The 12340-nt window shown below is 41.8% G+C and overlaps 2 protein-coding genes across 12 annotated transcripts in view; one reads left to right on the forward strand and one right to left on the reverse strand.

Moving 5' to 3' along the window:
- Window positions 1-4535: 4535 nt before the first annotated feature.
- Window positions 4536-12340, reverse strand: part of LOC309701726 (serine/threonine-protein kinase BRSK2-like) — a 156916-nt gene continuing 149111 nt past the window's right edge. For 9 of the 11 annotated variants that reach the window (XM_082525935.1, XM_082525936.1, XM_082525927.1 and 6 more), the window contains one exon: window positions 4536-7168. In XM_082525935.1, the coding sequence (XP_082382061.1) occupies window positions 6951-7168 (218 nt within the window). In that variant the 3' untranslated portion in view covers window positions 4536-6950. The remainder of the gene's footprint in view (window positions 7169-12340) is intronic. The other 2 variants (XM_082525926.1, XM_082525934.1) reach the window with 2 other exon arrangements.
- LOC309701889 (piggyBac transposable element-derived protein 4-like) lies at window positions 10071-11664 on the forward strand. Its single transcript, XM_082526215.1, has 2 exons — window positions 10071-10955; window positions 11045-11664. The coding sequence occupies exons 1-2, from the start codon at window positions 10341-10343 to the stop codon at window positions 11591-11593; spliced, it is 1164 nt and encodes a 387-aa protein (XP_082382341.1). The 5' UTR covers window positions 10071-10340; the 3' UTR covers window positions 11594-11664.

Here is a 12340-nt window from a genome sequence, read left to right on the forward strand (position 1 = left end):
CACACACTTGATCTGGTATTGTCATATGGTCTGGACATGCACATTACGGATATAAGCGACGCTCGGTCCCAGTCATGTTTGATATTGAACTTTGTAATGTGGAATTGAATTGTGCCAAGTGTGCACGATTAATCCTGAGATTACCAGCTTCTCTGTGGCCTTTACTAACTCTACTTTTTATGATACCAACTCTAATTCAGCTATATCGGTTGATGAATTTTCTAACTCCTTTATTTCAATATGCTCCTCGATTTTAAACACTGTGGCTCCATTAAGGGCTTACCAACCATGGCTGAATGAATCCACCCGCGCTCTCAGGCGTGAATGTCACCGAGCCGAGAGGAAATGGAAAAAAGGCAAACTTCAGGTGTCCCTGGAAATCCTGCATAACTGCCGATCAAAATATCAGAAGACTGTCAAAATTGCAAAAGCCTTCTTCCTGACAGAACTTATTACTGACCACAGTCACACGCCACAAGTTCTGTTTAAAATCTTTAATTCAGTTGATAATCCCTGCTCTACGCCTCCCTGGCGCTCTGTGAAAAATTCTTACATTACTTTATAGATAGATAGATAGATTTCAGCACTAAGGGCACCATATCTACCGGCAGTTAACCAAACCCCAGTTTCTGAATGCTCTATGGTTTTTCAACAGTTTGAGCCTGTATCTTTTTCGACTCTGAAAGAAATTATTGATCATATGAGTAACTCTAATACGCTGCATGACATTCTGCCTTCCCACATTAATAAGGAACCTCTGACTACTATCGGTCTCTCTATTTTACTTCTAATGAACTCTTCACTGTCATCAGGCTGTGTTCCGACCAGTGGCGTGTCCAGCGGGGTGGCACAGGCCACCCCAGGTGCCACCCCAAAGCTAAAACAATAAAATTCAATCAAATGTACGATTATGTTTTAACAGTTAAGCTCGGATATCTGAGTGCAAGTGAATGCAGCATCAGCTTCTGCACTATGAGCATCACGTTAGGAAAAACTATTTTTCGGCAAAAGATAATGAGGAGAGAATAAATGTCCCTGTAAGTAATATTAAGTTTGTTGAGTTTAGTAAACTTCGGTGAAATTAGAATACCAAGGAAAAAATAACAGTTAAAGAATTATTGCAGCCGTCGCATATTTCAGACAGTATGCTGCTGGGGGGAGCTAGCATAAGAGTTATGAGTTATAAGATATAATCCAAGTCGTAACATTGCTGTGTGGAGCTGCAGATTTGGTTGCAGGTTAATACTGGCAGTGTCACCATGCCAGCTGACTGTACTTCATCACCAGCCAGTGTTGTTCTTTATACATCAATATTACCAAAGTTGACCATAAGGCAGCACTTACACTACACTGTGCGGTCTATCTAATTCCTCTCATTACTTATCCTATCTGCCAGCTCCATGTTATGAATAGAGTGTAAATCACCCCTGTGCCATGTTCACTGCAGGGATGTGCAGTTCTGGATCTCAAGGCTCCTGGTCTCCCGGTTTCAGATGTTTCCATACTTCAACACAGCTGATTTAAAGAATCATTTACAGACTTCTGCACAACTAGGTGTTTGGGGATTATTTGATTTGAATTGGCTCTGTTGGTATAGGTAACATCTAAAACGTGCATGATAGGGGTCCATGAGGGCCAGAATTTGACATCCCTGACTTCTAGTCAAGGTCATACATCAGGAAAGTTGTTGTTTGTGACATAAGTTTTTGCTTTATTACTTCAGGGCCAACCAGTAGAGATAAAAGAAGAGAAAGAATGAAAAGATCTCAAAATATTGAGAATTTCTTTCTTAAGAAGGCTAAAATACACCCAGAAGCAGAGAGCAATGTCAGGGAAAGGTGGACTGAGCAGCAGTCATCATTGTCACCTGTGAGTTCTACAAATGAAGGTATGTGAGAATGAATAAGGAAAATGCAAGGAAGGGATGTTTATATTGTCAAGTGTTCAACCGATCCTAATATTTGGGGATAAATAATTAACTAAGCAAATATATGTATTGTGGCACATAATTGGAAAGTAAAACAAAATCCTTCTTTAAATAACAGTTTTTTTTAATTTAATGAAATGTAATATTTGTATATTATCCCACTTGTAGTGTTTAAAATCTCATTCTAATAAGAGTTAAAAGCGCATTCGGTTATTAGGTTTATAGGGTTATTGAATTATGGTTAACGCTTGGTAGAATTTTTTTTTAACATTAGATTACATCTGCCACCCTTCTCCAAATCTGTGCCCCTACCTGGCCCCCCAACAAAAATTTTCTAGACACGCCACTGGTTCCGACTGCCTTCAAACACACAGCCGTACAACCTGTAATCAAGAAAAGCAACGCTGACCCCAACAGTCCTCTAAACTTCCTTTCATGTCTAAAATGTAAAAACAAATAGTCCCTCTTAGAGACGTGGTGTCAGTGACAAATTTCAATCTGGATTCAAACCCTGTCATAGTACCGAGACAGCCTTATTGAGAGGTTTTAATGATCTCCTCCTAACTGCCGCCCTGTGACTCTAGTCTTATTAGATCTAACTTCTGCTTTCAATGCGCTAGACCATAATATTCTCCTAACAAGGCTAGAACATGTAGTTGGCCTTAAAGGTAATGTTCTTTCATGGTTTAAATCATATCTATCAGACAGATACTTCTCTGTCACCATGGGGAAATACTCTTCCTCTTCTTCCCCTGTTAATTGTGGTGTGCCTCAGGGGTCCGTATTAAGTCCCACGCTGTTCTCCCTGTACATGCTGCCCTTGGGACTCATCTTTAAAAAACATAACATCTCCTATCACTACTATGCAGATGATATCCAAATTTACTTTCCTCTAAATTTGGATGCCTCGTCCCCGCTCTCGCCTTTGTTCGAATGTCTGCGGGAGGTTAAAGACTGGCTATCCCAGAATTCTCTTAAATGAAAGAAAAACAGAAATTAGTGCTTTTGATAGCCACGTTCCCCTGGGCCAGCTAACTGATACAATGGGGTCTTTTGCCAGCCACTTTTCTCATTCTGCCAGAAACCTCGAAGTGCTCATTGATAGTTCTTTTAAATTAAACAAGCAAGTATCCACTGTGTTAAAAACCAGCTTTTATCAATTACGCCAAATTTCCAAAGCTAAGCCCTATTTATCATATAAAGAACTCGAAAAACTTATCCATGCCTTCATCACTTTTAGTTTGGACTATTGCAACTCTCCCTCCTTCAGTGCCTGCAATTAGTCCAAAATGCAGCACCACGCCTCTTAACTGGCACTAGAAGGCATGAGCACATCACCCCTGTCCTCGCTAACCTACACTGGCTTCCCGTCAAATATTGCATTGATTTCAAAATCCTTCTGCTCACTTTTAAAATTCTAAATAACCTGGGCCCTAGCTACTTAACTGATCTCCTTGATCCGTACAACGCAAAGAGAGCACTAAGATCCTCCAGCCAACTGCTCCTAATGCGACCAAGGTCTCGTTTAAAAAACGGAGGTGACCGTGCATTTGCCATCGCTGCCCCTAGACTCTGGAATAACCTCCTAGTCGAAATCCGTACTTCGGAATCGATTCAATTGTTCAAATCCTGTTTAAAAACACACTTGTTTGTACTTAGCTTTTGAAACAAATTAGTTTGACTTTCAAATTAGTTTGCCTGCACTACACCATGTTAATGCAATTTTAAGTATAATTGTACTATTTGTACTTTGCCCTGCCTGCACTGCGGTTTTATTGTGAAGCACTTTGATGTACATTAGTCTTTTAAATGATCTAAGAACTGTAACTTGCAGAATTGATTTCTTTCAACTGACTGCTTTAATATGATGTTTAGTATAATTTAAGTATTTTCTATGCTTGGCTGCAGCATTACTAGGGAGTTATGACCATTACGTTTATGCAGTAGCACTACTTGCAAGAAAGAAACGCTAATTTAAGGAGGTCTTCCCCCAAGTTCTCAACAAAAAGGTATTTCAGGTGAAGAGTCTTACATCATTTTGATTGGCTGACTGAGGATAAACAACAACCCAATGAAGGTGACGTGCAGATCACAGAAGCAGACTTTCATTTTTGCAACTGATCAGCTCTACTGAACCAACGGGTCACACAGATTTTTCCAGGGTTATCATCAAAACACCAAAGTATGTTTTGGAAGAATGGTGGACCATCAAAGTAGTAATGTAACAAAGACAATGTAAAGGTTCATTCAAGCCATCTTGGTCTATATCAGGGGTGGGCAACTCCAGGCCTCGAGGGCCGGTGTCCTGCAGGTTTAGATGTGTCCTCGAACCAACATAGCTGATTTAAATGGCTAAATGACCTCAACATGTCCTGATGTTCTCCAGAGGCCTGGTAATGAACTAATCAGGCGTGTTGACGCAGGGTGAGATCTAAAACCTGCAGGACACCGGCCATGTTGGACCAGTTATTAGAGCAGCAGAAAGTCTGAAAGGCCAAGATTTGAACAGAAATTGTGCATTTTTCACTACTGGAACTCTGAACATATAAGATTTACTTCTTTACACGAATAAACCTAATAAATAAAATAAAAAAAGGCGCAACACAAATACTACTCCAAAGTCAACAGATTTATTTCCTTTAGCACTGAAGTTGTTCACAGTAACATCACAAGGGAATACATTGCAAATGGTTATCCTGCTCAGTAGTAGCGCTCAGTACCGAAGAGTCCATTCTGTGTGCTCTGGATTCCCACAGTAGAAAAAGAGGAAAGCGAATGATGAAAGGTATTGCTTTAATTTTCCTTTCTGACAACTCAACACACACCCAGATGGGCTGAGTGAGTGACCCAATTGCCAGCAAGGTCCCTCTTTGAGAGAATGAGTAAGGAGAATGCATTGCACGGTTACTGTGTGCACACAGTAATCAAAAAAGAGAAAGGACAGCAAATTAAATGAAAATGTAAAAAAACAAAAAGGCAAATTCAAATGAATGCACATAAAGAACTGAAACGTGTAGAGAAAAGGGGAAGAGGAGAACAATTCCAACGACAACATGCAAAGAAAAGACAAATGCTGAACATGCAAACAACCATACAAGGTCAAAGCTAAGAATAGGGATCCCCTTGTTTTTTTGTGGTTTTTTTCTTTTCTTTTTTAAATAAGCTTGCCAGTAAACTCGGCTTATTTACAGAATGAGTGTTTGGTGAGTTCTGAGCCGTCATACGCGCACGGGGCATGGGGAAAAGGACAGTTATCAACAAAGGGTTTGTTCCTCTCAAAGAGGCTAAAACTACATTCTTAAATTACAGTAAATTATTTTCCCAAACATATATTACAAGGTTTCTTGCATCAAAACCCAGGGAAAGCAACAAACAGACACAAATGTTTTCATTTCTCAGTGGTCAAATAAATTAAACATGACAAAAATATCCTTAAATAATCTGACATTAAGAAACATTCTCTACATCTTTCATATAAATAAACAATAATAAATTAAATTAAAAAAATGACAAAATACAGTAAAGTACAAAAATATACACAGCAGTTCAATATTGTCTGAAACCTGCAGATAATCTAAAAGAACTTGGGGAATAAAAGAGAAAATTTAAAACATACTGAAATGGTGTAACTCAAGACAAGTGTTCAAAGTGCAAAATAAAAAGGAGACGACTAAGCAAAAAGGCCTGGTCACACCAGCAAAATTTCCTGGGCAATGTTAACGGTCAACGCGCTAGCTAGCAAGAACTTGCTAGCGCTAAATCCAAGATGGCTTTTTGAGCATTTTCTATTTTTTACCGTAATGGGCTCTTCCGTCTGAAGTGAGAAACTAAGTTTAGCTAGCAAGTCTGCAGCTAGCTAACTAGCTCATTTAGATTACTATTCGTGTACCTCACATTAACAAAGGTTGTTTTGCCGTTATCGCTAGCAGTTGCATTATTTCTTGACTTCCCACGACCTCTGTTGCAGGTCTCTTCCTGTATGTGAGCACCATCTACTGTTACAATGAAACATTTCAAATGCTGGTGTGGCCGTGCCTGTTCGTGAATACAAAAGAAAATATGGCAAAAACTCTAAAACATAATGCCACTACTACACTTTTTGACACTAAGCAGGGACATAGTTTAGTCTGTACAACAGAATAGATCATTCATTTATATAATATTACCACCGCCAACCCTCTTTATCATACTTTTATGGGCAGTCTTTAATTGCAAGAACCCATGTACAGAAACACCACAGAGCGAGCTAAAAGAACCTGCTGCTCACAAAGAAATATGATTTTAAAAAGAATTACAATCCAGCCAGTGTTTGTTGATCCATCCGTCCACCTTTGCTTTCTTCCATCGCTCCTGCATCCCATCTCGATTTCAAGTTCATCACGCGAACAGGTTGTTTATGCCGAGGTGTATGTGTGGGTGCATTTTTTTATGTACATGTAGGAGAAATGGAAGAAAGAGGGAGAGGGTATACATGTGTGCAGACTGACAAACGTCACTGTCTTAAGGCTTTTTTTCTTTTTACAAGTCTTCCAAGACGTGTCTGTGTTTGGTCTGGCGGGGTGAAGTGTACTCTACTGATGCGGCAGCAGGAAGAGACTCAAAGATATAGGGCGGGGGGAGTGGATTCAAGTGGGCTAGGGAAGTGGTCCTCAGTCTTTTCCAGTTTCAAACTCTCCTGGTGCTGGCAGGCCCAGCAGGCCGCTGTCAGCCATCTCGCCAAGGTTAATAGTTATTATGGATGATCCCTGGTGGCAGAGACAAGTCAAGCCATCACACATGTGAGGAGGACACAGAGAGGGACACAAGGTAGGGACGACGAAGCTACATCTGCTACTTATTGTAAAATACTGATCGACCTTTAAACTGAAATAGCCATTCCCATTATTAAGTACAAAATTTATAGGCAAAAAGTAGATCTTCTTGTTTTATTCTTAACTAAAGGGCAAAGTTAGCAGCTCTCCTAATTTCTCTTATTTAATGACCTGATTACTGCTTTCATCTAGTCATGCACAGCTACGGCTCCTTAAGGTTGTTCCTGTGTCCTGCTGCTGGCAGCCATCTTTGTTTTGTCTTTGCCAGGGGGGCATTTAGAGTCATTAGGTGGGGGCTGGTTGGGCTTGCTGCTGGGGGTATGCTTGGTGGGGGAGCTAGGCGTGGCGCCGGGGGAGTGGGACGCTTGGATGTTCTTCTCGTCTGAAAAAAGCTGTTTAATTACGTCAAAGAAGTTACTCAACGGGCTGCCTACACAGACGGGAAGAAAAGAAAAAAGAGAAAGAGAGAGAGAGAGAACAAACAACAAATGAGCAATGAGGTTAACATGAGGAGAGGAAGAGGACGTGATGGAGGAATGAGAGGAGTGGAGCTAGGAAAGGAGACTCTTACGACCGAGACAACTGAAGTCAGAGCTTTTGTTTTCAGGCCAGACGAAGAAGAGGTGGCACCAAAACGACACTGGTTGTATCAGGACTTCCATCACTTTTACTGCGAGAGGTTTTTTTGGTCTCTGAGTCTCAGTTTCCCTGCAACATGGAGAACCAACAGGAGCACTGGAAGACATTTTGAATCTTACCATCAGAACCGCGCCACCAAATCTCAGCTGACACCGCAGAGGGAAGAGATTTTAAACTGGAAGTTTATCATGACCTGACGGATACCTGGGTTCAGCTTTTGGTTTCAACAGCTAGCCTAGAGGGACATTTCTTGCGGGGTTTTTAGAGGGATCAGTAAATTGAAGTCTTTGTTAAAAAAAATAAATGACTAAAAACCCAGGACTCAGTGTTTCCTGTAAAACCATAGTACAACTATGAAGCTGTAAGGGAAAAACCAATAGGAACATATGGCTTAAAAGTTCACTTTTTTGCTTCACTGCTGTACACAAGAATGATTCCAAATGGTATAATTTGTGCTCTTTAAACAGCGTTCAATTACATTTTCATAAACCACCAACACATAGACTGCCACCCTCAACAGATGATAATTTTAGCCATTTGAGTCCAAAAGTGTTTCCCCACAAACATTAAAAAATATGACTTCACAGCACAAACGGCTCAAGAACGTATGTCGACAAACCGAAGGGCGAGATCGCAGTGGCTATGTCTAATAAAATATTTTTGATAAAAAAGCTTAGTCAGCCTGTCGTAACAGGCTTTGAGCCTGCATTACTTTCTAATTTTGTTAATGCAGCATTAACGTGTTATTTAATAAAAGCCACCGTCTGTACTGTAGATGATCAAATAACTGGTTTATTGTGACAGTGAAAAATAAAAAAATGTCCCGATTCTCAGCAGACTCTAGAGATACAGACTCTAAGAGCACTCTTAGTCTTCCACATCTTCCCTGCAACAGAGTAAAAATAGGACAGCATCCTCCTTGTGAATAGAGGAGATTAAAAAAAATTGGTGGTTTTCCCTACATTGATTTTTTTCACATTTGGTGACTGACTGCAGCTGAAACAAGCACAGTGTTTACACAGGACAGCTGGTGAGGGAAGGTCTGCAAACTGTCCCCTAATTTACAAAAGGAAATTACAATCAATCAAGTTGGTTTGTGCCAATGACTGCAGCTTCTCTTAGAAGCATCTCGTCAGACATGACTCAGCTGTTTGCATCCTGGTTATATTTCTATATGAAGACAAAGTTGCTGAGTGACTTTGTCATTCTGCAGTTAAATCGCTGTCCTGCAGCAACTACATCAGGAATTTCTGTTTAGATCTCTGAGGTTCTGGCTGGACTCTAATCAGTTAGTATACATTTCTGTCTATTTAGAAGGGCAACAGATCTTTACCAGTTTATTAAACTTAGACCCCCGGAGAGCAGTCATTTTGGTTTTCTACCTTAGACCCCCGCGGAGTCATCATTTTGCGTTTCTACCTTTAAAAGCCGGAGAGCAGTCAGTCAAATGCTGGAGTCATTCATATGTATATTAGGTCGTTACCTAGGAATTCTGGAGGGAGGGGAGTGGGGGTGAGTGATTGAGGGGGTGGGGGAGTGGAGCGTTTCAGTTTGCCATCTTAGGGAGAAATCAACACATGTCCTTTGTATGTTCTTTGTTGCTGACATTTATTGATGAAAACAGTACAAAAAACCAACCATTTGTACACATATTTACAAATTATGATAAAAAGTGAGTGAGTACATTTCAACATTTTCAGCAATCACTCACAATCCTGGCACTGCCACGGTATCTGTCGTCTGCATTTACCACATGTGTACCTGTAGCAGTGAACACGTCGCACAGTGGCCTGATTTTTTTTGCATCTGTGTTTGACCTGACACGTGGCCCTTTTTCCAGGGCTCGGTGTGGAGGGTTGTGTCCGAAGCAACTGATCTTTTCTTGCCTTCTTCGCAGCTACATGAGAGCGAGCCAACTCCCTTGCAAGCTCCACCAGGAAGTCCACCCGTCTTTCCTTCGTCCCGGTGCATGCTTGATACAGCACATGTGCATTCAGTGCTGCCATGTCAATCATGTTATAAAACACGGCGACTGGCCAGCGCCGTGTTCCTTTGCGGACAGTGTACTCCCGAACCATCTGGTCCATCACATCCACGCCACACTTTGTTTTGTTGTAAAGGGTGACAGTGTTTGGCTTCCTTTTGGTAGTGTTATCAGTCTGAACCACGCTGTGCATGCTGCTAAGAATATAGACTGTCTTCTTCCGTTTGGCCGCATACGCCGTCAGCGTGGCAGCAGAGGTTGAAAACACCTAAGAAATAAGATAAATTGTTATTTCCATAGCACTTTTACACACAATGAAACACATAAACATAGAACCACAAAAGACCTGCAACATACCTGAGTGGTGAATTCATTGCGATCTGTCTGTCTAGTGGATTGAGGAATTTCCCTGCGAATCTTGTTGACTGTGCCGAGGATGGTGGTTTTCCGTCCAAGAAGTTTTTGCGCAAGTGAAAGCGATGTGAAGAAATTGTCCGTGGTAACATTTCTGCCCTTGTCTAGGAATGGTTCCATCAGCCTCATTACTACATTTTCAGAAAGTCTCTCCCCAGTGGGACGATTGGGGTCCTTGCCAAGATATGGGAAGACATTGCAAATGTACTTGGATTTTAGGTCGCAGGCCACCCAAAACTTGATCCCAAACTTGTCCGGTTTACTTGCAATATACTGAAGGAAACAGCACCGAGTCTTTGATGGGAAAAGCTGTTCATCAACGGTGATATGTAGACCAGGGTTGTAGCACGTGATGCAGTTGGTGACAAATGATCCCCACACACTGGAAATTGCAGCGAACTTATCAGTCTTTGCTCGATCACTGCGGGTGGACTTGTCATCAAAGCTTAGGTGTTGCATGATGTCTTGGAAGCGGTTTCGTGCCATAGTTCCAATTATCTGTGGGTTTCCCAGGTTTGCTGACCAGCAGTCATTTACCGATGGAACCCTGTAAACCCCCCGCAAGATGACAATTGCAATAAATGCCATTAGTTCAGGCTGGTCAGCAAACCTGGGAAACCCACAGATAATTGGAACTATGGCACGAAACCGCTTCCAAGACATCATGCAACACCTACGCTTTGATGACAAGTCCACCCGCAGTGATCGAGCAAAGACTGATAAGTTCGCTGCAATTTCCAGTGTGTGGGGATCATTTGTCACCAACTGCATCACGTGCTACAACCCTGGTCTACATATCACCGTTGATGAACAGCTTTTCCCATCAAAGACTCGGTGCTGTTTCCTGCAGTATATTGCAAGTAAACCGGACAAGTTTGGGATCAAGTTTTGGGTGGCCTGCGACCTAAAATCCAAGTACATTTGCAATGTCTTCCCATATCTTGGCAAGGACCCCAATCGTCCCACTGGGGAGAGACTTTCTGAAAATGTAGTAATGAGGCTGATGGAACCATTCCTATACAAGGGCAGAAATGTTACCACGGACAATTTCTTCACATCGCTTTCACTTGCGCAAAAACTTCTTGGACGGAAAACCACCATCCTCGGCACAGTCAACAAGATTCGCAGGGAAATTCCTCAATCCACTAGACAGACAGATCGCAATGAATTCACCACTCAGGTATGTTGCAGGTCTTTTGTGGTTCTATGTTTATGTGTTTCATTGTGTGTAAAAGGGCTATGGAAATAACAATTTATCTTATTTCTTAGGTGTTTTCAACCTCTGCTGCCACGCTGACGGCGTATGCGGCCAAACGGAAGAAGACAGTCTATATTCTTAGCAGCATGCACAGCGTGGTTCAGACTGATAACACTACCAAAAGGAAGCCAAACACTGTCACCCTTTACAACAAAACAAAGTGTGGCGTGGATGTGATGGACCAGATGGTTCGGGAGTACACTGTCCGCAAAGGAACACGGCGCTGGCCAGTCGCCGTGTTTTATAACATGATTGACATGGCAGCACTGAATGCACATGTGCTGTATCAAGCATGCACCGGGACGAAGGAAAGACGGGTGGACTTCCTGGTGGAGCTTGCAAGGGAGTTGGCTCGCTTTCATGTAGCTGCGAAGAAGGCAAGAAAAGATCAGTTGCTTCGGACACAACCCTCCACACCGAGCCCTGGAAAAAGGGCCACGTGTCAGGTCAAACACAGATGCAAAAAAAATCAGGCCACTGTGCGATGTGTTCACTGCTACAGGTACACATGTGGTAAATGCAGACGACAGATACCGTGGCAGTGCCAGGATTGTGAGTGATTGCTGAAAATGTTGAAATGTACTCACTCACTTTTTATCATAATTTGTAAATATGTGTACAAATGGTTGGTTTTTTGTACTGTTTTCATCAATAAATGTCAGCAACAAAGGACATACAAAGGACATGTGTTGATTTCTCCCTAAGATGGCAAACTGAAACACTCCACTCCCCCACCCCCTCAATCACTCACCCCCACTCCCCTCCCTCCAGAATTCCTAGGTAACGACCTAATATACATATGAATGACTAGCCAATTTAGCTTCCACTTCCAGCATTTGACTGCTCTCCGGCTTTTAAAGGTAGAACGGTAGAAGTCTGGAAATCCCAGTGTTAATCTAGCTATGAATGGATGCAGAAGTGGCAACAATGAGTTCATTGCACACAATCACAATAATCATGATAACCGTGCTGCAGTCTCTAACCATTGTTTTTTATTGTGTTACTTTTGCATTAAGCAGTGAAATAAAGGGCGGTAAACCATGTCAGTGCAAATGTCTTCCAAAGCTCCAGTTAACTCCCCATTATACCAACATCCATCACAACAACATTTGATAAGTCTTTTGATCAGTGCTTTTAAACAGCAATGAATGAATAAAACATGCAACAATACAGCACGGTGCACACATTAATACACATTACAGGGTTAGTTTAAAACGGTACATCCTTCAGTGAGCATCTGTTGGTGTTGGTTTTGAATGTGCGTGAAGAGTGAAGGCGTGTCCTGAGAACTTACCATCGTCCCCCTC

This window comes from Aulonocara stuartgranti (genome assembly GCF_965226115.1).
Source record: "Aulonocara stuartgranti genome assembly, chromosome: 1".
NCBI lineage: Eukaryota > Metazoa > Chordata > Actinopteri > Cichliformes > Cichlidae > Aulonocara > Aulonocara stuartgranti.